Source organism: Hypomesus nipponensis, chromosome 22 (assembly GCF_054491055.1).
Source record: "Hypomesus nipponensis isolate SF chromosome 22, ASM5449105v1, whole genome shotgun sequence".
NCBI lineage: Eukaryota > Metazoa > Chordata > Actinopteri > Osmeriformes > Osmeridae > Hypomesus > Hypomesus nipponensis.
Window position 1 is genome coordinate 15,212,901 of NC_140382.1, and position 24,987 is coordinate 15,237,887.

At 48.5% G+C, this 24,987-nt stretch overlaps 4 protein-coding genes across 7 annotated transcripts; 1 reads left to right on the forward strand and 3 right to left on the reverse strand.

Moving 5' to 3' along the window:
* Positions 1-8: 8 nt before the first annotated feature.
* On the reverse strand, positions 9-3,705 carry tmem144a (transmembrane protein 144a). The gene is made up of 12 exons (XM_084686625.1): positions 3,444-3,705; positions 3,187-3,342; positions 2,983-3,105; positions 2,633-2,732; positions 2,469-2,549; positions 2,016-2,097; positions 1,855-1,931; positions 1,613-1,731; positions 1,330-1,449; positions 924-1,021; positions 772-825; positions 9-549 (listed from the first exon to the last, which is right to left on the reverse strand). The coding sequence occupies exons 1-12, from the start codon at positions 3,535-3,537 to the stop codon at positions 466-468; spliced, it is 1,188 nt and encodes a 395-aa protein (XP_084542751.1). The 5' UTR covers positions 3,538-3,705; the 3' UTR covers positions 9-465.
* A 315-nt stretch (positions 3,706-4,020) lies between these two features.
* spcs3 (signal peptidase complex subunit 3) lies at positions 4,021-5,968 on the reverse strand. The gene is made up of 5 exons (XM_084687155.1): positions 5,732-5,968; positions 5,030-5,105; positions 4,796-4,870; positions 4,542-4,657; positions 4,021-4,405 (listed from the first exon to the last, which is right to left on the reverse strand). Exons 1-5 carry the CDS (start codon positions 5,872-5,874, stop codon positions 4,273-4,275), a joined length of 543 nt encoding a protein of 180 aa, XP_084543281.1. The 5' UTR covers positions 5,875-5,968; the 3' UTR covers positions 4,021-4,272.
* Positions 5,969-7,218: 1,250 nt separating this feature from the next.
* asb5b (ankyrin repeat and SOCS box containing 5b) lies at positions 7,219-11,838 on the forward strand. Its single transcript, XM_084687945.1, has 7 exons — positions 7,219-7,384; positions 9,403-9,482; positions 9,645-9,752; positions 9,850-10,000; positions 10,083-10,217; positions 10,445-10,636; positions 10,793-11,838. Exons 1-7 carry the CDS (start codon positions 7,261-7,263, stop codon positions 10,918-10,920), a joined length of 918 nt encoding a protein of 305 aa, XP_084544071.1. The 5' UTR covers positions 7,219-7,260; the 3' UTR covers positions 10,921-11,838.
* Positions 11,839-13,347: 1,509 nt separating this feature from the next.
* On the reverse strand, positions 13,348-24,866 carry wdr17 (WD repeat domain 17). 4 transcript variants are annotated; one of them, XM_084687498.1, is made up of 29 exons: positions 24,744-24,866; positions 24,484-24,667; positions 23,745-23,975; positions 23,179-23,430; positions 22,926-23,048; positions 22,421-22,602; positions 21,945-22,113; positions 21,673-21,764; positions 21,287-21,369; positions 20,976-21,062; positions 20,546-20,710; positions 20,125-20,327; positions 19,513-19,662; positions 18,917-19,047; positions 18,003-18,128; positions 17,734-17,889; positions 17,366-17,430; positions 17,120-17,252; positions 16,860-16,951; positions 16,601-16,700; positions 16,282-16,421; positions 16,162-16,182; positions 15,867-15,978; positions 15,407-15,548; positions 15,136-15,238; positions 14,940-15,041; positions 14,496-14,594; positions 13,570-13,753; positions 13,348-13,467 (listed from the first exon to the last, which is right to left on the reverse strand). In XM_084687498.1, the coding sequence occupies exons 1-29, from the start codon at positions 24,864-24,866 to the stop codon at positions 13,348-13,350; spliced, it is 3,870 nt and encodes a 1,289-aa protein (XP_084543624.1). The 4 variants fall into 4 exon arrangements, with proteins under 4 accessions (XP_084543624.1, XP_084543625.1, XP_084543627.1 ...); XM_084687499.1 differs by lacking the exon at positions 16,162-16,182; XM_084687501.1 differs by lacking the exon at positions 16,162-16,182 and having other exon boundaries at positions 13,570-13,732; positions 22,917-23,048.
* Between the last annotated feature and the right edge of the window lie 121 nt (positions 24,867-24,987).

Below are 24,987 nucleotides of genomic sequence, written 5' to 3' on the forward strand. Positions count from 1 at the left end.
AGACCAGGTAGTAATAAACAGGTTGATTTATTTCCACACTCAAAACCGCTGCAGGACTCCTGTGTTTAACATTCACGCCACACACACACACATACACACACACACAGCGTGACTTGCACAAACTCTCAAACGTACCCTGTCAGAACATAAACACGTACTCTCTCACAACTAAAGACACACACACACCCACACACACACACACACACACAGAGACTGCCTCTCAAACACAAAGATCCACAGTTTAACACATTCTCTCTTAAGAACCCCCCAGATAAACAGGCCCTCAGTGATCCATTATAGTCCCTCTATGATTCATTATGGTCCCTTATAGTCATTCAGTATCAAATGCCCCCAGTGTCCCACATCCCTGCAGAGGAGCTGCTACAGTAAGATAAATATTTGCAGTGATTCGGATAAAGCAGGGATTCCCCGCCCGTCTGCACCCCCTGGTGGTCGGACATGGCGCTACACTTTGGAGAACGCTGTCAGCAGGGCTCCTGCCAAGACCAGCGAGAAGGCTGCTCCCAGAACCATGAAGTTACAGCAGCCCTGGAGAGGAGGGGAGAAAAGGGAGGATGGGAGAGATGCAAACAAAAAAGGAGAAGACAGTGAAGGAGAGGAGGATAAGATAGGGAAGGAGAGTAGGATAAGAGATGGAAGCCAAGGACGGATAAGAGAAGAAAGGAGAGGAGGATGAGAGAGGGAAGAAGAAGAGGATAAGAGATGGAAGGAGAGGAGGATGAGAGGACAGAAGGAGGGAGACGGCTTTACCTTCACTTCCTTAAAGACCAAGACTCCCCACAATGCAGCAATTAGACCAGGACCCTGAAACATGTAAGTGCATCACACATTACCAGTTACCGTGGTCATGTGGGGAAGCTACAGTTGTTACCATAGAGATGTTAGGAAGCTACAGTAGTTACCGTGGTGATGATGGGGAAGCTGACCACAGCACTCAGGTAGGTGTTTGCCAGAAACCAACAGCATGTGGCCACTCCCCACATTACACCTGACACGAAGCCTATGGACAAACACACCTTAGACCTTGGTATGTGTGTGTATGAGAGTGTGTCTGTTTGTGTGTGTGTGTGTGTGTATGTGTGTATTTATATGAGAGTGTGTGTATGTGTGTGTGTGTGTGTGTGTATATGAGAGTGTGTCTGTTTGTGTGTGTGTGTGTGTGTGTGTGTATGTATATGAGAGTATGTCTGTTTGTGTGTGTGTGTGTGTGTGTGTGTGTATGTATATGAGAGTGTGTGTCTGTTTGTGTGTGTGTGTGTGTGTATGTATATGAGAATGTGTGTGTGTGTGTATGTGTGTGTGTCTCACCAGGCAGCACAGCTCCAGGGTAGACCTTAGGTTTGTTCTTCATGACAGCACAGTAGATCAGGAAGTAAACAGTGCTGGTCAGGAAGATCCCACTGAACTGGGCAAACACATAGTCCAGGTCTGCACACACACGCACACACACACACACACACACACACACACACACACACACACAGAGAAGGGGCTGTTGAGCAATGTAGGGTTGCAGTTCGTTGAAAGGTGGTAGAATGGTTAATGTAGCACTGTAGTTCATAGAGAGGTGATTGATGAATAATGTAGTTACCAAACTGGCTGGCACCAGCGAAGGGACTGTGTGGCTTGGCAGCGTGGTTCTTTATGTAGAGAACTGGAATGAAGGAGGACCCGTAGAGAAGACCTGCTAGAACCGCCAGAAAGGACCCCCTGGAGGGGAGTGAAGAGGAGAGGGAGAGAAGGTGGAGGGGGCAGGGGGAGAAGAGATGTTACTGAGAGGGAGGAGGGTTGGATCCACACCCTGTTGTGACCGTAGGAGAGAGCGGTACGAACACCAGGCGTTTTTTCCGAGGGGCCAGTCTGTCCACCCACGACTCATCCGACATGGAGCCACCGTCCGAGTTGACACACTGCACGCACACACACACACACACAATCAATACAGGGTGGATTCATGACAGATCTACACAGAGAGGTGTTGATGTGTGACTCACGCTGTCCACCAGCAGGGGCGCCTCCTCTGGACTGGAGGATTGTCTGTTCACATCACTCTTCACGAAGAAGAAGGTCAGCGCACTGAGGGAAGACAACACATACACACAAACAGGTGAGGAATCAGACAACTGAATATACACACTGAGGCTCACACACAAGCACACAGACCAATACAATCACACACAGACCAATACAATCACACACAGACCAATACAATCACACACAGACCAATACAATCACACACAGACCAATACAATCACACACAGACCAATACAATCACACACAGACCAATACAATCACACACAGACCAATACAATCACACACAGACCAATACAACCACACACAGACCAATACAACCACACACAGACCAATACAATCACACACACACCAATACAATCACACACAGACCAATACAATCACACACACACCAATACAACCACAAACTGGATTACCTGAGTAGACAGAGTGCAGCTCCGTAGTAGTTGAGTGTTGGTTTGGCCACCTCCTCTGGATCTATACCAAACCATCCAAACCTGTACATACACAGACACACATCACCCACACAGTTGCAGCATGGGAAACAGAGAGTGTGTGGTGTGTGTGAGTAGGAACATACCTGGAGCTGGCCCAGCCAATCAGGAGGTTGAAGGAGGCCCAGATCAGGAGCCCCATGCCCAGGCCTATTGTCTTCACTATGGGTACTACAGTAATGTTACCTAGACACACACACAGTTTACATTACTGGAAATAGATTGTGTGTGAATGTTTCAAAATATTTTCACTATGCATAGCATATATGATGTGAGGTTCAACAGGTAGTAGTAATGGCTACTTTTTACGTTTACGTATATATCAGAGCCCATACTTCTTTACTTTAACATGATTTTTTTTAACATGAGTATCTGTACTTCTACTTGAGTGAATGGGTGTGTACTTTTGCCATCTTGTGTGTGTGGTGTACAGTACCTGTAGCCCACACGGCTCCTCCTACCATGGCTAGGGGCCAGAAGTCAGGTGATCCCAGGATGATGTTCACCACCAGAGACACACTCCAGATCGCGGCACACAACACCCACTGGAAAAACAGCCCTGACACACCCAGACACAATAAGTGGCCTACAGAGATCGTTCACTCTATGGCTGTAAAAACTTTTAATAAAAAAATCTTACCGTCTCCGGTGTTGATTTTCTTCACCGGGACAAAGTTACTTCCGTAAAAGAACACGGCCACTCCACATGATATGAAACCATACGCCAACTCGGTGGAATTGGAAGAATTTGTCACAAGTTGGACGTGTAGATTCCAGCTAGTGGACTCTACCGTACCTATAAGAACGTTTGAATAATAAACCAGCTGGAAGTTAGCTTGTAGTTTTACGGTTAGCTATAGAAAGGTTAAACCAAAGCCAGGGACGACCGTAGCCTACCTTGTTGTAATACAGGACTTGCATCCTGAATACATTCCGCTGTCTCGCCGCATAAAGTTGCCAAAAGCAAAATACTGCAAACCTTAATTAACATGCCGGAAAATCTGTGAGAACCAGTCTATTAGCAAGCACGCAAGACAAGAATATGTTCCAGATCAATATCAGGCCAACTGTTTTGTTTGGCGGGGGTTAACTTGCAAAATTACAAAAAGCAGCCACATAAGAACATCTTCGGTAGTCGGCAGAACCAGCAGTAGACGTGAGCTTCCGTAAACATCAGCTGACAGCTTCACAGTGTACACGTGATCAATGTGGTCGGTTCATTCAAAACTACACATTTGATGTCAGCAGTATTTGACTAGCAGAAAATAACCACGTTTATATTCGCCGTGGAACAGATATACCATTTAAAAAACAGGCCAGTACACTTGATGCAACACTAGTGTTTGACAACATTATTATTAATATTATTATTAAGTTAACTTCTCATACCCACACTGCCAGACTAAGGCCTTTAAGGAAGTTACTGCATACACCAAGTTTCTACATGAACACAAACACACTCTGAGCCAGCCAATCCCAAACCTGTGTTTTATTACAAATCATACCACAAGAGTTAACAACATTTACAGACAAGGTAATGAGGATCGGTACAGGTAGGATGGCGGTTGGAGGACATGGAGGAGACTTGTAGAGGGCAATAGGGTGGTAAGCAAGGGTTGGGAGGTCAGGTTGTGACAGATATGGGGAGGGGGGAGGGGTAGGTAGTGGGCAGATGGAGGCAAAGGTAGGATGTAGGTGGGGGCAGTAAGAGGGTGGGCAGGTGTTGTTAGTAGCTCTTGGTGGTCTCGTATGTGTCAGGGAAGGGCAGAGAGATGTGTCCTGATCCCTCCACAAGGGGCAGCATCCCGGCGTTGGGGACAACGTTCCATGACAGGGTCAGCGTGATGTTCTTATTGGCTCTGCACAGAGAACAAACAGACAAGACACAGTTACCATGGAGACATGAAAGCTATTGTAGCATGACGCCATTACCAGGGAGACAAGACGGCTAATGTACTTGAGACGGTTACCGTAAAGAAATGAAAGATGGCTCACCTGAGGCCGTTTCCGTCGTCAAAGAAGAAGTATTTAGACTTGGTTTCTCTGAGGTTGAGCTTGGTGCTCTCTCCTCTTAGGACGATCTTATCCCACAGAACCACCTGGTTCAGAGCCTGGAGAGGAGGGGTGGTAGGGATGAGTGGACAGGACTTAGGTGTGGGCAGGAGGCCTAAGAAGTAGTGGGTATGTGTGTAGACATGATGTTAACAAGGTGGGTGAGTGAGTGTGACTGCATGCGTGCGTGTGTTTACATTGGTCCTGGTGGCATACTCTGCAGACAGATACAGGAAGAGTTGCTTCACATTCCAGTCGAATATGGGCCTCAGATGTACTGGAAGTTAAGGTACACATACACACTTGGGGGTCTGGTTTACATTCACATACACCATGCGCACACACCCATGCACATACACACCAGGCATGCATTCCCCCCCCCCACACACACAGAGATATGTGCCATGATGTGACTAATAGTGGTTAAGGATATCAGCTGAGAGATCAAACGTGATGAAGCCTAGGTCACTCCTCTCTCTCGGCCCTGTAAAGTCGTCCACACTTTTACTGGAGGGGGGAAGAGGGGAGAGATGGAGATTAAGGTTAATGAAAGAGGTCCTAAGGACTAAACAGTCCTCAAATAGTTTTAAACAGAACCTGCATACGAAATGGACGTTCTCCATGGTTCTGTATTAAATGTTATGTTCCACGTTTCTATGCTTGGGATGTTCAATGGAAATTCTGCTCGGTGGTTTTGTATAAACGTTCCATATGGCAGCTCAAAGCAACGTCAAAACAAAGCGCCCGGCCTTACTGACGTGCTTCTCAGCCATTGGTTAATACAGCTTGTTAGAGAGAGAACCGCTGAGTTACACTGTGCTAGATCGCAGTCTAACGGCGGCTAAAAGTATATTTTTCAATGTATTCGATTCCATTCTGTTCTTTCGGCTGTGTGGCAATGTGGCTTGCGTGCTATGTGCAAATCTGTTGATTCCTGCTTTCAAGCCATTGATGATGCTCAACATTAGCATAATTGCTAGCTAGCGCAAGCAAAGTTGAGGCTGCAGCATCTTTCACACAGTGTTCTGTAAACAAGTTCCTGGGTTCAAATTCCTTCTTTGCTAAAAATGTGAGGTTCTTTGACATAGCTGTACAGTCGGGTCAGGCACATTCATCGCGATAATAACACTCACAGCATAACTCGGGATACATGGATGTCCACTGGCACGCTACGGTCTTTAAACGCAGTTGTGACGAAACAGCCAAACGTGAGCGCAGCCATTACGCTTAGGGAAAAGGCAAAGAGGGAATTCGCCCTCGACAGTACAGTATTCATACTACTACACTGCACTGAGAGTCCACATACATATATTAAGGGAAAAGTATAACGGGTACGCTCATCTGTATCAAAGCAGGAAGTGTTGAACACAAGGAAGCTGTATTCTTCGCTGCATGCAGCGGCAACACAATGCGACGAAGAGCACTCCGCTGCCCTCGTGTGTTATAATCTCAGCGTTGCATTGTGTTCATGTAGCTAAGTGCAGGAATCGGAACCCAAAACCAAACTCATCGCCAAGACTAACCTTTAGCCTTTGTCATCCATTGATTTATATGGTTATTTTTATATCACGGTTAAAGGTAGTACTTGAGTGTATTCTATTATGAAAGCAATCCCCCCCACACACTGTACACACACATATTGAGCAGCGTGCGTCTGTGGTGAATTATGTTTTGTTGACACTGATGCTGGAGATGCCTAGATATCTGGATATCCCGTAACAGCAACTTTACCACTCTCCTCACAAGACCTATATATTCCCTCGCAAGACAGCTATGTGTCCCGTAGTAACTTCTGGATATCCCTTAAGACCTATCCTATAAGAAGACCTCGGGTCTTACATAATACGCACCTGAAGTATCCCATAATAAGACCTGGATATCCCATAGCAGGGGCGATTCTAGGATCAGACCTTAAGCCCCCAATGAGACTGTGACATTATACAGTGCCTTGCAAAAGAGCGAAACCCTTCCTAATATAAATCCCTTATTTCACTGGATAACAGTTAATACATGTATGTATTATTCTGCAAAATATTGAATGAATGAAAAAACTAAGGACGTCCCTTTCTTCATGAACTACCAGCATCAAATGATAATAAACAATCTATATTTTTATTATTATTATTATTTTTTTTTTTTAAGATTAAATTTAGGGGTACTTGAGCACCCCTTAAAATGGTCAAAATGTTTGTATTACTATGGTCGCCAGTGTCCCAGAGTAATACATTTATATCCCATAGTAAGACCTGGCTATCCCATAATAAGACCTGAATATCCTATAAGAAACCCTGAATATCCCATAATAAGACCTGGACATCCCATAATAAGACCTGAGTATCCCATAATAGGACCTGTACGTCTCATAATAAGCTCCAAGATCTGATGCCTGCTCTTCAAAGATCACATAACACCGAGACAGAGCACGGAAGTGAGTCCGCTAACCGTTATCCCCGGCACAAGCCTGTGCTGAGCTGAGCCCAGCAATAAAACCCTGCATATAAATAACTCAGTGCCATGTTACCCGCGAGTTCCAACCCCCCACGAACTCGCATGTGATCGTGCGAACGGGTGAAGAACAACAACAAACCGACAGCCAATCAGAGAGCAGAATAGTCCAGTCTCGTGCTCCCTACTGCAGCAAGAACGGATAACGGAAACAAACATGCCTGAAGTTCCAGGAGCGGAGACTGGTCCGTCCGTCAAGGCGCCGAGGAAGCGCCCTTTACAGATCACAGAAGATTTCACTGTAAAAAAAAAGTCTCGATGGGGCATTCTCACGAGCCAAGGTAAGTAACGCAGTTAAGTTAGTTCTTCTGGCTTGTGCAGGTGCAGCTGACTACAGCGTATAAAGGATGGTGTTCAATACAGAGTAGGATGGTGTTCAGTACAGAACAGGTTGGTGTGTTTAGTTTGTAACAGGTTATTCCTGTCATGTGTTCAGAATTATAAAGATCAGTTTGGTGTTTGAACCAGAGGAGTTGCTGGATGTTGAAGCAGCAGAGCAGGAACATCATGGTACTGTTTTACATAACGTTATCAACAAGAATGATAAGGTGTCACATGGGCTTATTTATGGTATGCAAGATTAGCTGCTCTCTCTCTCTCTCTCTCTCTCTCTCTCTCTCTCTCTCTCTCTCTCTCTCTCTCTCTCTCTCTCTCTCCCTGCTTCTCCACATATATTTCTTTCCAACGGTGGTCCATGCCTCTCTATGTCTCTATGTTTCTCTCCCTCTCGCTGTCTCTACATCGATCTCCTTATCAATCGGCTCTGTCCACATCACTTTCTCTTTCGCTATCTGTCTATGCCTCTGCCTACATCCCTCTCTTTATCCCTCCCTCCCTCTCTCTGGCAAAGGATTATTTTCATAATACGGCTGGAATCAGAAGTCACATGCTGAGAACACGCCTAAAATATTCATAAGCAAACTAGATAACCAGAGATACCAGCTGTACTGAAGCAATAACCCTGCACTAGAGGTAAAAACTCTATTAGAGGTACTAACCCTGTACTAGAGGTACTAACCATGTACTAAAGGTACTAACTCTGTACTAGACTACCCTTTACCAGAGCTACTAACTCTTGCTGGGATAAGATAGTATTCCTTCGGCACAGCCTGTCCTCACCAGTGCATACAGCCTGGACATTCCTTAGAGCTCACAAGCAACACCTGGAAACCATCTTGAGAAGGAGAGTATTGTTGCCCTTCTCAAGATGGCTGCCTGTGTGTACCAAGCAATGACACAAGTTCAGCCTTCCTAAGATGACTGCCTGTGCGCACCCATCACTGAAAGACAAATTTGACCTTCCGAAGATGGCTGCTATGCTTCAGCTGGTCTGTTTACAATCAATGTGCATCTAGACCAGGCTAGAGGACATGTCTTATACATACCAGTGGCTAGATGTCCCCTGGGGAGATGGAGATATGGGTAAGTACACACACACTATTTATGATTTCAGGTTGTGTCTCAGGGAGGATTATACATGTGTGAGTATGTGTGTAGTACTTTGTGTAGTATGGTGTGTTTGTGTGTGTGTGTACGTGTGTGAGTATATGTGGAGAGTATTCTGGTATGGTGTGTGTGTGTGTTGTTCTGCAGTGAGAGAGCAGGGATTGAACCTATGGTGAGCGCTGCTCTTGTCCTCCCAGGCTTGGCAGATGGCAGTTCTGGTGGAGCTAAAAATAGAGCAGTGATTTACTGAGGGAGATCTCCTTCTCTCTGCATTATGCTAGACTCTCCCTATAACTACACTGCATATTACTACATGACCACCATCTCCCTATAACTGCAATGTACTACATTGTAGTACTGGCTACACTACACTGCACTATACTCCACTGTAATTGGAGGATGTAAGAGGTTGCTGGTGCTGACAGATTACAGCAGAGCAGTGTGGTCTTGCTGAGTGGCAGGCTACGGTGATTGTAGTCGATAGCCCCCTCGTGTAGCGGCTACTGTTACTGCAGGCTGCTGTAGGACAGGCTAGAGATAGCCGGTAGAGCAAGGCACATGTTTGCTTCCGAGCCAACTATTGTGTTGAATCTGTATGTAGATTGCATTTATCCAATAGATTCTCTCTCTTCTTCACAGAGTCATTAAACTAAACCCCTCCTCAGAGGAAAAAAAACTAACTTTTGTTTACGTATTCTAAGTATGTATCTCTGTGTCTGTCCTACCCCCACCCCCTCCCCTGTCCTACCCCCACCCCCTCCCCTGTCCTACCCCCACCCCCTCCCCTGTCCTACCCCCACCCCCTCCCCTGTCCTACCCCCTCCCCTGTCCTACCCCCACCCCCTCCTCACAGGTTCGTGGGCAGACCGCTCACCCCTGCACGAGGCAGCCTGTCAGGGACGACTTCTAGCCCTGAGGACCCTGCTGTCTCAGGTACACTGTCTGTGTGTGTGTGTGTGTGTGTGCGTAAGACCCTCACAGCCCTGCTCTCCCAGGTCACCATCCCACAGTACTACTATGCATGCTGGTCAGTGTCCTTCAGTGCAGTGTCCTTCTGAATCAGGTGATGGGAATGACTGTGTTTTCCCTCGGCAGGGTTACCACGCCAACATCATCACAATAGACCACGTGACTCCTCTGCATGAAGCCTGTCTGTCGGACCGGGTGGCCTGCACACGAGCGCTGCTACAGGCAGGAGCTAACGTAGGACACACACACACACGTATGCACACAAACACATACTCACTTTAACCCATACAAACACACCAACCCACGCACTAATATATGTGTGTGTGTCCAGGTGAATGCCACTACCATAGATGGTGTGACCCCTCTGTTCAACGCCTGCTCGGCTGGCAGTGCCAGCTGTACCCAGGTGCTCCTGGAGCATGGAGCCCAGGCCCAGGCATCCCCCTGCCAGCCCTCCCCCATCCACGAGGCGTCCAGCAGAGGTACTCACCCTGGGACCACTGGGACTAGTCTGGAGCACATAGCGTGGTGGAGTGTGACTAGCGTGTTGTTGGCGTGTTGCAGGGCGGAGTGCGTGTCTGGAGGCGTTGGTTCGTTGGGAGGCAGATGTGGATTATGTAATCCCTCACCTGGGCACCGCGCTGTACCAGGCCAGCCTCTCTAAACACCTGGTCTGTATCAAGCTGCTGCTGGATGCAGGTACGCTGTCTGTCTGTCTGTCCGTCTGTCTGTCTCTCTGTCTGTCTGCCTGGCCGTCTGCCTATCTGTCCGTCTGTGTCTCTGCCTTTTGTGTGCCTCTATAGGCCTAATCTTCAAAAATAGTCTGCTGTCACTGTCAGAATATGCTGTGCACAAACTGTGCGCTGTTTCCGATAACTGATTATTGATTGTTGTTGTTGATGAATCCGTGACGTTCGTCTCCCCAGGTGCAGACGTCCAGAGGGGTCGTTACGAGGACACGCCCCTCCATGTGGCGGCTCAGGGAGACAGCGAGGAGCTTGTTTCCCTGCTGCTGGAGTTTGGAGCCAACGCCAACGCCAGGAACACTGAGCAGAAACGACCGTTGGAGACAGCGCCCCCTAGTGGACTGGCAGAGGCAGCGTTACTGCAGTTTGAAGGTAGTATATTTAGCATGACGCTACTGCAGTTTAACGATAGCTAGCTATCTTAGCATGATGGACATTTGAAGGTAGTTTGCTAAGCATCAGGGTACTGCAGTTTAAAGCTAGCTGGCTTAGCACAACTGTAACTGACGAGAACTCTCTTGCCTCCAGCGGCCCCTAGGTCCTTGCGCCAGCTGTGTCGCCTCAGCATCAGAGAACAGCTAGGACGCCGTAGACTCAACCTCATCCCTCAGCTGCCCCTCCCCAATCTGCTGCAGCTCTACCTACAGCACCAATAAACCACACAAACACACACACACACTAGCACATAGATGTATAAATACTGACACACACACACCCCACAATATCCACCCTCTTCACAACACACACACACATACTAGCACATACAACAGAGGGTTGAGACACACACAATGTCAGAGTCTATGACCAGAAATGTTCCACGTTTGTGCGTTTCATTCACAACCGAATCAACACAAAGTCAGAGGACGTTGCTCCGTTTTGCCCTATCCTCTGGGACCCGCTTTGCCGCGCCCACTTGACCTCTTAGGCCTGTATGTGGTGCCGAAAGAACAAGAAGAAGAAACACATATCTAACACGTCTCCCGGAGACCTGATTGCGTCACCTGATGGTGATACCTGATTGCGTTACCTGATGGTGATACCTGATTGGGTTACCTGATGGGGAGCAGCCGTGTCGCCCGTCCACAGGAGCGTGCTGTGGGAAATTGTCTGAAGACTCCAACCCACGACCCATCCGTGAGGCGGCTGGTGTCGCTGTCCATGGTGGTTGAAAGCTCTGCGGACTTTACGACACACACACATACATCAACACACGTCATACACACCTTAACACACTTCTCTCCATATTTGTTTGTTATTGTAACAAAATAAGTGCATTTACTACTCCGACTGATCCTCTTCTTTAATCTTATCTCTGTCTGTCTTTTACACACACACACACACACACACACACACACACACACACACACGCACACACACTAGAACACACCCGGCAGCTCTGTCTCACAAACACATTGTAAAAGATAGAATATTGTCTTATGGTCATATTCTATGAATGATGCTATGTTTAACTATTATTTATATAACTCATCATGCTGAACAGTGAAATGTGGACTGTTGACTCCCAAATGTACAGTATTTTTATTTTGCCAAAAATTAAACTAAATCTAATCCGGTTTCTTTGTGAAGGAGTTTTTTCTCTCAGTGTTGGGTTAGGACTAGTAGTATGCCCGGTAGGTTCGTCAGGTCAGGGATGGTGAGGTTGATGTCGGAATAATTAAATGAGAGATCAGATAGACAGATCAAATCAGAGGTGGACAGCAATCTTTTCTTCCTCTTTAATCAGTGTTTATAATCAGCCTCCTGTCTCAATAGTCTTTACGCTTAGAGTTTGTGGTGAGCTTATGGTTGCTTCATGTGAACTGTACACATCAATGTGTATCATAAATAAATACAAATACCTTCCTAAATACACTGCCAAACTTAGACAATTACATTCGAGACTGTATACACTGATGTATGACAGGATTGATACATCTCTATATCAACATGATGAAGTGTAGTAAAGTCTCTACAGGTCAACATGATGTAGTATAGCAATCTATATTAACATGATGAAGCATATTAGAGTCTTTATATTAAAACAACATTATGGAGTATAGTAAGAGTATATCAATATTGTGCAGTACAGTTAAGTCCCTATATCAACATTATACAGTACAGTGGATTCTGTACATTAACATTATGAAGTACAGTAGTCTATCAACATTATGAAGTAGTCTCTATCAACTTTATGTAGAATGGTTAAAATGATTGTTGCATTGACAAGTATATGATTGATTGTTACTTTGTTAAGGCACAACACTTTTTAAACAGTAAATGATCTGTAAATAACTCACACTTAGCTGAACTTATGCTGTCATCTGAATATCCACTGGTCTTTATAGAAAAGCTTACATGTGCTAGAACACAGATCTTTATGGAGTACCCTCCATATTCTAGAGCATTGTTCTATGGATTAGCTTAAAGAAAAGAGTTTATCTGAACGTAATGAATGTTCAGAAACAGTTGAATCGACTAAATTGCTGTTGAAGAAACTAAGTTACTGTTAAAGAAATACATGTTCTTCTTGTGCGTCACTAGTAGTGTACATTTACCTCCTCTCCCCCATCTTCTCCTCTCCTATCTTTTCCTCTCCCCTCTCTTCTCTCTTCTCCAACCCTCTCTTCTCCTCTCCCCTCCTCTCTATCCATTGTCTGCCTGCCTGTCTTTGCTCTATAGAAACACCAGCCTTAACCTTAAGCCTTACTTTAGCGTGCTACTCTTAAAGGTGATAACATCTTGAAGAAGTAACAAAGCTGTGTTCTAGAAAAGGCTCAGAAGAGGCCAGAAAGCTGATATGTTCTAGAAGATATTACATTGTAGAAGCTGTAACATTCTACAAGATTTAACACTGGTGAGTGATTGGCCAGACGGCAGAACCGTCTCAGGAAAGCAATAAGACAACTGGGTTTGTTGATCACAATGATCCCTCTCTCATTATCTCTCCTCCCTCTCTTCTCTGTGGTGCTCATCCCTTCATCCTCTCAGATAGAGGACAGGAGCAAGTGCACTCCATGCTTGTCATGTGAACTTTGCCCACGGAGGATGACCAATCAGATGTGTCAGTAGCGGGTGGGCGGGGTCTAGAAGGGGTTGATGCGTACTCCTGTTCCGAGTGGAGAGAAGGGGTTCACCTTGGCCCACATCAGAGCATCGTTCAGAGAGATGGATGACTTCCCGTCCTCCAGGAAAAACACTGGACCCTGAGAACACACACACACACACACACAATCACAGGTTGTTTGAGCTTTGTGATTGGCTCTATGACTGACTGTATCCTGTTTCCGTTTGATTGACAGGTTTACCTGTATCCTGTTGCCAGTGAAACAGGAGACCTGGACGTCCGAGTGGCTGGGGAGGTTGGACCCCGTCACGTAGTCCGGCCCCTCCAGCCACAGGAGCCCCGCCCCCTGGATACGGCTCTGCAGCTGAGAGAACTCCACCCTCTGGGCCTCCGACGGGGGGGTGCTGGGGGCCTCATCTGGAGGTCTGGCCACACACACACACACAACACAGATACACAACACAACACAGATACACACATTCACACACAGATCATTTCACACACACACACACACACACACACACACATATAGGTACATACACATATGCAAAAACACAACACGTGTTATTGGGGGTCAGATGGCTGAGCAGTTAGGGAATCGGGCAATTAATTACAAGGTTGCCGGTTTGATTCCCGGCCATGCAAAATGACGTTGTGTCCTTGGGCAAGGCACTTCACACTATTTGCCAGGGGGAGAATGTCCCTGTACTCACTGTAAGTCACTTTGGATAAGAGCGTCTGCTAAATGACTAAATGTAAATGTATTGGTGGCATGACACATAACTGAGGCTATGTATGTGATGTGTGTGTGTGTCACTGACATGTTGAGGGTGTGTGTGTGTGTGTGTCACTGACATGTTGAGGGTGTGTGTGTGTGTGTGTGTCACTGACATGTTGAGGGTGTGTGTGTGTGTGTGTCACTGACATGTTGAGGGTGTGTGTGTGTGTGTGTCACTGACATGTTGAGGGTGTGTGTGTGTGTGTGTGTCACTGACATGTTGAGGGTGTGTGTGTGTGTGTGTCACTGACATGTTGAGGGTGTGTGTGTGTGTGTGTGTCACTGACATGTTGAGGGTGTGTGTGTGTGTGTGTCACTGACATGTTGAGGGTGTGTGTGTGTGTGTGTGTGTCACTGACATGTTGAGGGTGTGTGTGTGTGTCACTGACATGTTGAGGGTGTGTGTGCAGGCTGTCCAGGCCTCCAGCTCGACTGACAGCTGCTTGATCTGCAGAGGAACACACACCTCCCTCCTCTTCATCAGCTGGCTGTGGGAGGAGATGGGGAGGCAGGAGAGGGGGAGGAAGAGATGGAGAGGAGGGAGAGGGGGAGGAAGAGATGGAGAGGAGGGAGAGGGGGAGGAAGAGATGGAGAGGAGGGAGAGGGGGAGGAAGAGAGGAAATAGGGTGTCTTAGTCCTGTTAAAGTTAGAGTATTTTACTGCAGATCAAGAGGTCATATATTCATATTCCCCCTGTTTGTAGCTTTGGAGGAAAGTATCTGCCAAATGAATACATTAGCAGTTTGACCAATATCCAGTTGTGCGGTTACAGAAATAGAATGCCTATAGTTTTAATGGTGTATTCATACAGAGCTGAAGTCAGGGGTCAGTACCTGGTATATTCATACAGAGCTGGTACGATGCTGCAGTACTGTCTCCTGATGGCCAGCAATGCCCCAACATAACCACACAGAATCAATAGCTCACTACGCTGTCTGAAACACACACACACACACACACAGGTTACTTTTTGAATTGTTGAATTGTTGAAATTATGGGTTTATGTTAAGGGTCAGAGGTCTAACCTACTCAGTACACTTAGCCAGAATGAGGCGGTCTGTCCTAATGTAGCTCAGCAGATCCAGGATGGGATGGACAGACTCTACCGTCCAATCAGAACCACTCAGCTGCTCTGTAGAGGCGGGACATGGGATTACAGCGATGAACAGCAGTTCCAAGGTGACACACACACTCACTTGTGAAGCAAACACACTTGTATGTGAAACACGCACGCACACTTCAATGTGAAAAACACACACACACATGCATGTAAAGGCCACACACGCACGCTCAGGCCTACCCTTGACGTGTGCTATGCCTATTGACAGTGCGTTCTCTGGTGTGGCACTGAGCAGGTGGAGTCTGACAGCGTTGAAGACGTCTCCCTCAGAGAGAGCTGCTTCTGCCAGACTCTCACTCTCCTCCACAGGGGGCAGGCCACACTGGAACAACACCAGGGTGCTAGGGTTAGGGTGAGGGGGTAGTTCAGATGATGGGGTAGTTAGGGTGATGGGGTAGTTAGGGTGATGGGGTAGTTAGGGTGAGGGGGTAGTTCAGATGATGGGGTAGTTAGGGTGATGGGGTAGTTAGGGTGATGGGGTAGTTAGGGTGATGGGGAAGTTCAGATGATGGGGTAGTTAGGGTGATGGGGTAGTTAGGGTGATGGGGTAGTTAAGATGATGGGGTAGTTAGGGCGATGGGGTAGTTAGGGCGATGGGGTAGTTAGGGCGATGGGGTAGTTAGGGTGATGGGGTAGTTACTCTCTTGTGAAGCTGGTTGATGTCGGCTGTGCTGCCAGGGTAGAAGGCACACAGCTTGGCCAATAGGAGCTGGTTATCTGGGATCATGTGGAGTAGGTCAGCGGCGAGATCCCTGCAGAAAGACAACACATCAATACTGATCCAAATACTGAGACAGGTAGCGATAGATCCATTCGGATCAGTACTGAAAGATACCAGTTCATAGATATGATCAGTGTTGATACAGGCTGACACAGATCAAGACAGTCAATAGTGATTTGTGGTCCAGCTTTTGGAGTGCATGACATGAGTTTACCTGTTTCCTACTGAGGGGAAGCTACAAGAGACAGAGACAACTGTGAAAGTACTGATGAAGATGAAGATGATGAAGCTAAGCCAGACGGGAGTGTTGAAGGTGGGTGTGGTCAATACTTACCAGGTGGGCATGGTCATGTATTTTCTGGCCAATAGCTCAAGGACGTAGTGCGTGGCCTGATTGGCTGGTTCTCCGAGGACCGCCCCAACACACACAGCCAGTTCCAACTCATTCCCTCTGATCAGATTTGCCATGGCTAGCTGTGGAACACACACACAGATACGCATACAAATCCACACACACACACACACACCAGTGCACACACACACACACACAACATTTCTTTGATCCGATGGTCATGGCTAGCTGCAGACACATACATGCACATTCATACACACATTCACATGCACACACACGCGTGTCTCAGTCTTGTGCTCACCTCGATGTTGTCCACAGCCAGGTGGCAGCAGGCTGCCAGAACGGCCTGGCCATCTTGGAAATACCACTCAGCCAGCTCCTTACACACCTTGTGTAGCAGCCTGGTACAGAGAGACAAATCAAACACACCCTCTGAGCCGCCAAACACAGATACAAATAAAACACAGTCCCACACTACCCCAAACACCCTAACTCTGACAGAACTTATGTGACACCGCTCCTCCAAAGCCAGCTGCCCAGGAGAGTGCAAAGAAACATACCCATGGTAGGCTTCCAGGTCATCTGTCTCCGGGGTAACGGTGTGATTGATAGAGGAAGTGTGTGGCACGTGGATGTTGCCTTCACACGCTCCCTTATACATGTCAACAACAACAACAACATCATCAGCAACATCAATACCATTACCACACAATAACGACATAATCAATGACAACATCCATCAATATCAACATCATTATCTACATCCGTTACGTCATCAACATCTTGAACGACATGAACAGCGACAGGATGGGTGCGTTACCTGGGTCACCAGCAGCGCCTCCTTCAGCTGACCTCTGGAGGTGAAGAAGGTCACTAGCTTCTTAACGTCACCCGTGGCGATGCAGTACGGAATGACATCATGGTTCTCCTCTTCCATCAACTGGTCAGCTCTCCTACCGCACAGACAGGACTGGCTTAACCTGCTGAGCTAAAAGTTCGTCTAAAGGGTCCTATAACACGGGAGAAGACTTGGTTCTAGATGGTTCTGAGAGGTTCTAGAAGGTACCTTTGCATGAGCTTCTTCCAGTATTTCATAGATACTCCCGGAGCCACAGATAAGGCCTTGTCCCACTGGAGAGACAAAAAGAGGTGGAGGAGAGAAGAGGGAGGACAGATGTGAGAACGTAAGGAGGAGGGAGGAGAGTTACTGCCATAGCCAGCTGTTTGTGTCAAAAGGCAATTAAAGGCAGCTTTAACTAAACGGTTAAACACACACACACAGACTGCTAAACACATACAAACACGCTCACACAGATAATTACAGACAAAGACCTACACACACAGCTACATACAGGACGAGGACAAAAACAAACACACAGACACACACACACACACACAGGCAGACACGTACAGCGCGTACACAAACAGACGCACCTCTCCCAGCTCCACCATGAGCTCACAGTATCTCTGGGTCTGGCCCAGTCTCAGGTGGATCTCTGCTGCGCTCCTCAGACGCTCCTCCTTGCTGGGGGCTCCAATGCCTCCTCCAAACTTAGACATCTTCACTATGGTCAGCTCCTGAGCCTCGGACTGGGGGATACACAAACACACACCGTTCGGTGATTGGTGGAGGCCTAGCGTGAGAGTGTCGTTGATTGGTGGGGACTGTGCAGGAGAGTCAGTGATTGGTGGAGAGGACTCACAGTCTTGAAGCGGACCAGGTGTTTCATGTGCATGATGCTCTTGCCATAGCTCTGAGGCAGTAGGCTGTCGTCCTGCCCCATGATCACCGCCACCAGGTCCCACAGGTTGTGACTGCCCCCTGGAGGCTGGAGGTGCAACACACACAGTTGTGAGAGGCCTACAAGCCATAACCCCAACTGTACTGGAACTTCATAACTCCAGCTATAGATTCTCATGAATAAAATGTGAAATATATGTAAAGATTAAGTATACTATATTTCTACATTTTCACCCTCATTGTATAACTATAACTATACTAATTTGACTGCAGATTAAAAGGTCCAGGTTGGACAAAAGCTGTTACGTAAACATGATGAATATCCTCCTGGCTGGCTGCAGTGCAGGGTGTGTGCATTGAGGTGTATCCTCCTGGCTGGCTGCAGTGCAGGGTGTGTGCAGTGAGGTGTATCCTCCTGGCTGGCTGCAGTGCAGGGTGTGTGCAGTGAGGTGTATCCTCCTGGCTGGCAGCAGTGCAGGGTGTGTGCAGTGAGGTGTATCCTCCTGGCTGGCTGCAGTGCAGGGTGTGTGCAGTGAGGTGTATCCTCCTGGCTGGCAGCAGTGCAGGGTGTGTGCAGTGAGGTGTATCCTCCTGGCTGGCAGCAGTGCAGGGTGTGTGCAGTGAGGTGTATCCTCCTGGCTGGCTGCAGTACAGGGTGTGTGCAGTGAGGTGTATCCTCCTGGCTGGCAGCAGTGCAGGGTGTGTGCAGTGAGGTGTATCCTCCTGGCTGGCAGCAGTGCAGGGTGTGTGCAGTGAGGTGTATCCTCCTGGCTGGCTGCAGTACAGGGTGTGTGCAGTGAGGTGTATCCTCCTGGCTGGCAGCAGTGCAGGGTGTGTGCAGTGAGGTGCGGCTGCCACCACGGCTTGTCGTCTTACTGAGAAGCACTCGGAGAAGCAGCGAAGCTTCCTGGACGCCACCTCGCTGGTCAGCTTGTCCAGGTCCTGCTTGATGTCTCTGCACACCTTCCCACACAGCAGGGGGGGCGCTCCTGGTACCATGGCTCTGTCTGGGAACACATACAAGTTCATTCACGCTTATTATCACACATGTTTAACAACACCATGGAAGCCAAACTGTTTGCTTTCACAGCAAAATGTATTTGAAAGAAGACAAAGGAAGGAATGAGTGCATAGTGAATTGAAGTGGGAATACGCAAGCGGAAATGTCAGTCAAATGTCAACGTTATAAGCATTACTATTGGCGTTTCAGTCATGGTGAATTAAAGACAAAATATAATTTTAAAATTAGCAAGATATAATAATTTACCAACAGTATATATACATATTTTGATATTTATTTTCCCTATTTTAGTTTTCATTGGTTAGGCGGCCCACCTGCATTACCGTAATGGACCATAGTGGGCCGTGGCCCACGGGTTGGGAATCGCTGGGTTAGAGACACACACGCCCACAAACACACATACACACACACTAGATAGACACACACACACTCCACCAGTGAGCTGACTCACCAGTGTTGCCGATAATATCGTCCCAGGGGCGGTCAGTGAGGATGTTGACCAGAAGCGGGGCAATCAGGGGCGTCAGCGACCACAGCCGGACTGTGGAGTCTCTGGAGCAGGACGCCATGGTGAAGGGCCTGCTGGGATGGCATGTCAGGCCTGCACGGGTACAAGGTCAGGGGTGAAGGGGTCAGGGGTCGAGGGTAGACCACATTGTGCTTGTACAGGATGAGAGGTACAGTGTCAGAGGTCAGGGGAAGAGAACACGGTGGTAGTATATGGTCAAAGGTCAGAGGTCAGGGGTCAGGGGTCAGGGGAAGAGAACACGGTGGTAGTATATGGTCAAAGGTCAGAGGTCAGGGGTCAGGGGTCAGGGGAAGAGAACACGGTGGTAGTATATGGTCAAAGGTCAGAGGTCAGGGGTCAGGGGTCAGGGGAAGAGAACACGGTGGTAGTATATGGTCAAAGGTCAGAGGTCAGGGGTCAGGGGTCAGGGGAAGAGAACACAGTGGTAGTATATGGTCAAAGGTCAGAGGTCAGGGGTCAGGGGTCAGGGGAAGAGAACACGGTGGTAGTATATGGTCAAAGGTCAGAGGTCGGGGGTCAGGGTAGTTTCCGTACCGTACACGTCTGCCCCGTGGTCGTAGACGGTGTCCAGGCAGGTCCCGTCCCGGGTGTCCCACACTCTGATGGTGTAGTCCCACGACCCTGAGGTCAGCAGGTACGGCACCTCCGTGTTCCACATCAGGCCGCGCACCGGCGCCGTGTGGCCGCTCAGCACGTTGATGCACGCGTCCTGCGTGTAGTCCCAGATACGCACCGTCCTGGGGACCAACGTCTTCGTCTGAGTCGTCATCGTTTCAATCGCCTTCTTCATCATCATTATCGTCATCATTACCTCAATCATCTCAATCATCTCCTTAATCAATGTCAATTGCCATCAACAAAATCACCGTCCTCATCTTATCAATCATCCTCATCATCACCATCATCTTCAGCATAGTAGTACTCCACCTCTACATGAGGCTCAAATCAAACATACCCGTCGTCAGAGCCGGAGCACAGGATGCCCTCTCGCAGGGGAGACCAGCGGACGTGGAAGACCTTGGCCAGGTGGCCGCTAAAGACCTTGAGAGGCTGGTCAGAGCTGGTGGCCAGGTAGTACACACGCACATTCTTATCCTCACAGCCTGTCGCTATCATGTCCCTGGAGAGGGAAAGAGAGATGGAGAGATATCCAGTACATGGGTAAGGGTTAGACAGCCTGAGGGTTAGGGTTTGGTTAACTGAAAATTGTAAAGGTCAGAGTTAGTCAAGGGTGGTCAAAGTTAGAGTTAATCAGGATTAGGGTTTGTTTGGGTTAGGGTTAGTTAAGATTGATTAAGGCTAGGATTAAATAGGCTTAAGGTTAATTTGAGGGAGGGTTAGTTATGGTCAATGTTAGGGTTTGTTTGGTCACTTTGAGGCCTTACTTGTTGTTCTGGCTCCAGTCACAGCCAAACACAGCAGAAGGGTGTTTGTACTTGTGAAGGATCTTTCCATCGATGGTCCGAATTATGCTAAGAACAAACACAGAAATGGTTACCACTCTGGGAAAGAGAGAGACAAGGGGGAGAAGGGCAGAGAAAGAAAGAGAGGGGAGAGAGAGGGGGGTAGAGAGAGGGGAGAGAGAGGGGAGAGAGAGGGGGAGAGAGAGGGGGAGAGAGAGGGAGAGAGGGGGGAGAGAGAGGGGGAGAGAAAGAGGGGGAGAGAGAGGGGGAGAGAGAGGGGGAGGGATACTGACCAGAATCCATCTCCACTGCATGTGGCGATCCTCTTTGAGTCCTTGTGACTCCATGCGATACAGAAGATTCCATTCTTTCCATGCTGTGAATTAGGGGAAAGGGGGGAGGGAGGGGTGAGACAGCAGTGAGGGTGGGGGGGGGAGGGAGGGGTGAGACAGCAGTGAGGGCGGGAGGGAGGGGTGAGACAGCAGTGAGGGGGTGGGAGGGGTGAAGGAGTGGGAGAGGAAGACAAGGGGGCACAGACCGTAGGAAGAGAGGGAGAAAAAGAGAAAGAAAGAGAGAGAGAGAGAGAGAGAGGGGGGGAAGGGCCAACAGTTACCTTTGTTACAGTAACCAGTGTACCCATCCCATAGTAGCCAGTGTTAGCATCACCATGGAAACTGACCTCATTGAAGCGTGTGATCATCTTGCCTTTCTTCACGTCCCAGATGAACGCTCCGTTGCGAGAGGTAGCTCCCGCTATACAGTTCAGGTCTCCTTCAGGGAACACACACATGCACACACACACACACACACACACCCCACAACCACATGCACACACACACACACACACACACACATGCATGCACAAACGCAGACACGCAACAGAGAGAAAGGTATTGACAACTTTACAATAAGTGTAATGTGAGTGTGTGTGTTAATGTGTGTGTGTCCTACCAGGGGCCCAGGACAGTGAATAGACCACGCCCTCGTTGCCAGGCGATGTGTAGACAGCAGTCAATGTGTTGATGTCCCAAACCTTGATGGTTCCGTCAAACGAAGCCGTGGCCAGAAGGTTAGGGTCGTCCGGCTTGAACTTACAGTCGAATATGGTCTCAACATGACCCTGAAACAGCACAGAAATATGGTCTCTACATGACCCTGAATTATGGTCTTTGCATTAAGGGTCATTTTAAGATGCCCAGAAGGATTAGAAATATATGGGAATAAATGGTGGAAGGGTACAGCTAGCAGAGCTAGAGCATTTGACTGCTAATTAAGAAGTTGCAGAGGTTCAAACCCTCCCTGCGTTTCCCTTTGGATGAAAGCATCTGCTAAATAAATACATGCATACATATTACCATCATATTTAAGAAGTAAACCCTCTAGGGTTGGAGATATCTAACATGCGCCCCCCCCCCCCCCAGTCCTACCAGGTCTCTGAGGAAATCCCACTTCCTGGCCCCCATGTTGTAGAGTCCCACCCCTCCATCCATGAAGCAGCAGACTGCGTGTCCGGGCGGCAGGGAGAAGGCCTGGTTCTGGGACAGGGTCGGGGGCGGCACCGCCTCGCTGGTGGATGACATGTGCTGGCTTTTTGTGGGGGAGCCCAGTGCTGGAATACAAAGAAAGGGAGGAGGGGGGCATCACGGTTAGACCTGTAACTCTTAACCTCTGACTCCTGTGTGACCCCTGTCTGTGTTGGAAAAATTGAAGATGTAACACAGTTGAGAGGCCTACCCCCAAATTTGAACTTTGGGTAACACGAGACATACGTAAACAAGGTGACCTGGGCTGACCACTCTCTCTTACTAGAGGGGCAATAAGCTTTCTTAAACTTGTTCACCGACTGACTGTGCAATGCTTGATAGATGAACATTTCTGACATTCTGACCCCTGTGTGACCCCTGTGTGACCCCTGTGTGAGGCAGTTCTTACATTTCTTAGCAGGAGGGGAGTTCAGGACGTGCAGCGCGTGGAAGCCGGTCTTCTTCAGCTTGAAGTTGTCCAGAGGAGTGGACCGGGACACATTCCATATCCTCAGAACCCCCACCTGGGAGTCTAAAGGGAGGACCAACACAATCAGTTACCTGCCAATGCTACTCCCAACCCCTGACCTCTGACCCCTAACCATTAAACCAAGAGATAATCGTCCATGGAGCACTGAGCTGCAGACACTGCTATCACAGACCTCCAGTGATGAACATTCCCGGGGCGCTGGGTACCCAGGCCAGACACTGCACGGAGGCAGCTGCGCTTGGGAAGGTGAAGGAGGTGATACATGTCAGCGACTCGGAGTCCACCAATCGGATGCCGTTGTGCAAATTTGCCACCAGGAGGTAGTCTGTGGAGAGTGGGTCCCACTCCAACGCCGTCACTGGGTCCTCCTCGTCCGTCCCCTCCAAAGACTCTGGACGCAATACGTGCTTTTGGTTCTTAGTCCCTAGACAGAGGACACAGGTGGGGTAAGGGTTAGATAGAGGGTATACCTTCCCATCTGTCCGTCTGTCTGTCTGTCTCCTGTTTGGCTGCCCACCTGTGCATTTACATTACATTTAGTCATTTAGCAGATCCTTATCCAAAGCGACTTACAGTGAGTACAGGGACATTCCCCAGAGGCAAGTAGGGTGAAGTGTCTTGCCCAAGGACACAACGTCATTTGGCACGGCTAAGAAAAGGAATCAAACTGGCAACCTTCAGATTACTAGCCCGATTCCCTAACCGCTCAGCCACCTGACTCCCTGGTCCATTACCTACCTGGTTGAAAGATGGACAGACTGCCGTCTGTGTGTCCAAACACCACCTTGCCCTTCTTGACAGGATGCCAGCGGAACAGACAAATGTCAGACAGGAAGCTGTGCGCCTCCTTGTGGACGGTGACACCGGCGTCCGGCCCGCTGGTCACCCAGATGTAAAGCGGCCCGCGGTGGGACACAAACGCCACGCCTTCCCCGGCGTTCCAGCACCAGCTGACGGACGCTGGGATGCCTGAGAGACACACCCACAGAGGTCACACAAACACACACACAAATACAGGTCAGACACACACACAAATACAGGTCACACACACACAGATACATACACACACACAGGTCAGACACACACACACACACACACATACACAGATACAGGTCAGACACACACACACACACACACATACACACATACAGGTCAGACACACAAACACACATACACAGATACAGGTCAGACACACACACACACACACATACACACATACAGGTCAGACACACAAACACACACACAAATACAGGTCAGACACACACACAAATACAGGTCACACACACACAGATACATACACACACACAGGTCAGACACACACACACACACACACATACACACATACAGGTCAGACACACACACACACACACACAGGTCAGACACACACACACACACACACACACACACATACATCACACACACACCCCCAGCCCTCATACAGGTGTGCGGGTAGCCCCCCTCCCCCCACCGGCGGTACCTTTGGTGTTGTCCAGCCGCGCCACGGCTTTCTGCTCCGCCACGTTCCACACGATGAGGAGGTTGTCGGCGCTGGCGCTGGCAAACACCTCGGCGTTGTGAGGACACCAGGAGATGGCCGTGATGGTCTTCTTATGCTCCGACATGATGGAGCGCAGCTTGAACTCGTTATACCTGTGGTCCAACTGGAAGATTGTGGGGGGGGGGGGGGGTTAGTTATGGAACACATGGAAACACAGATAAACACAGAGACACACACACCTGGTATATGTAGATGGCCAGGGTGGCACAGTAGGCAAAGCGGTCTCCACTGGCAGCACACACATCTTTGTTCCAGGGCTGGCAGCCTGCAGCTAGCAGACCCACCTGCTTGACCTGGGACATGTTATCCTGCACACACACCCAAACACACACACAAACACACACACACACAAGCATGCATGCACATAGAAAGGAAACCAACGTTAGTCTTGTTTGAATATTCACAAACCCGACTATTACCAAC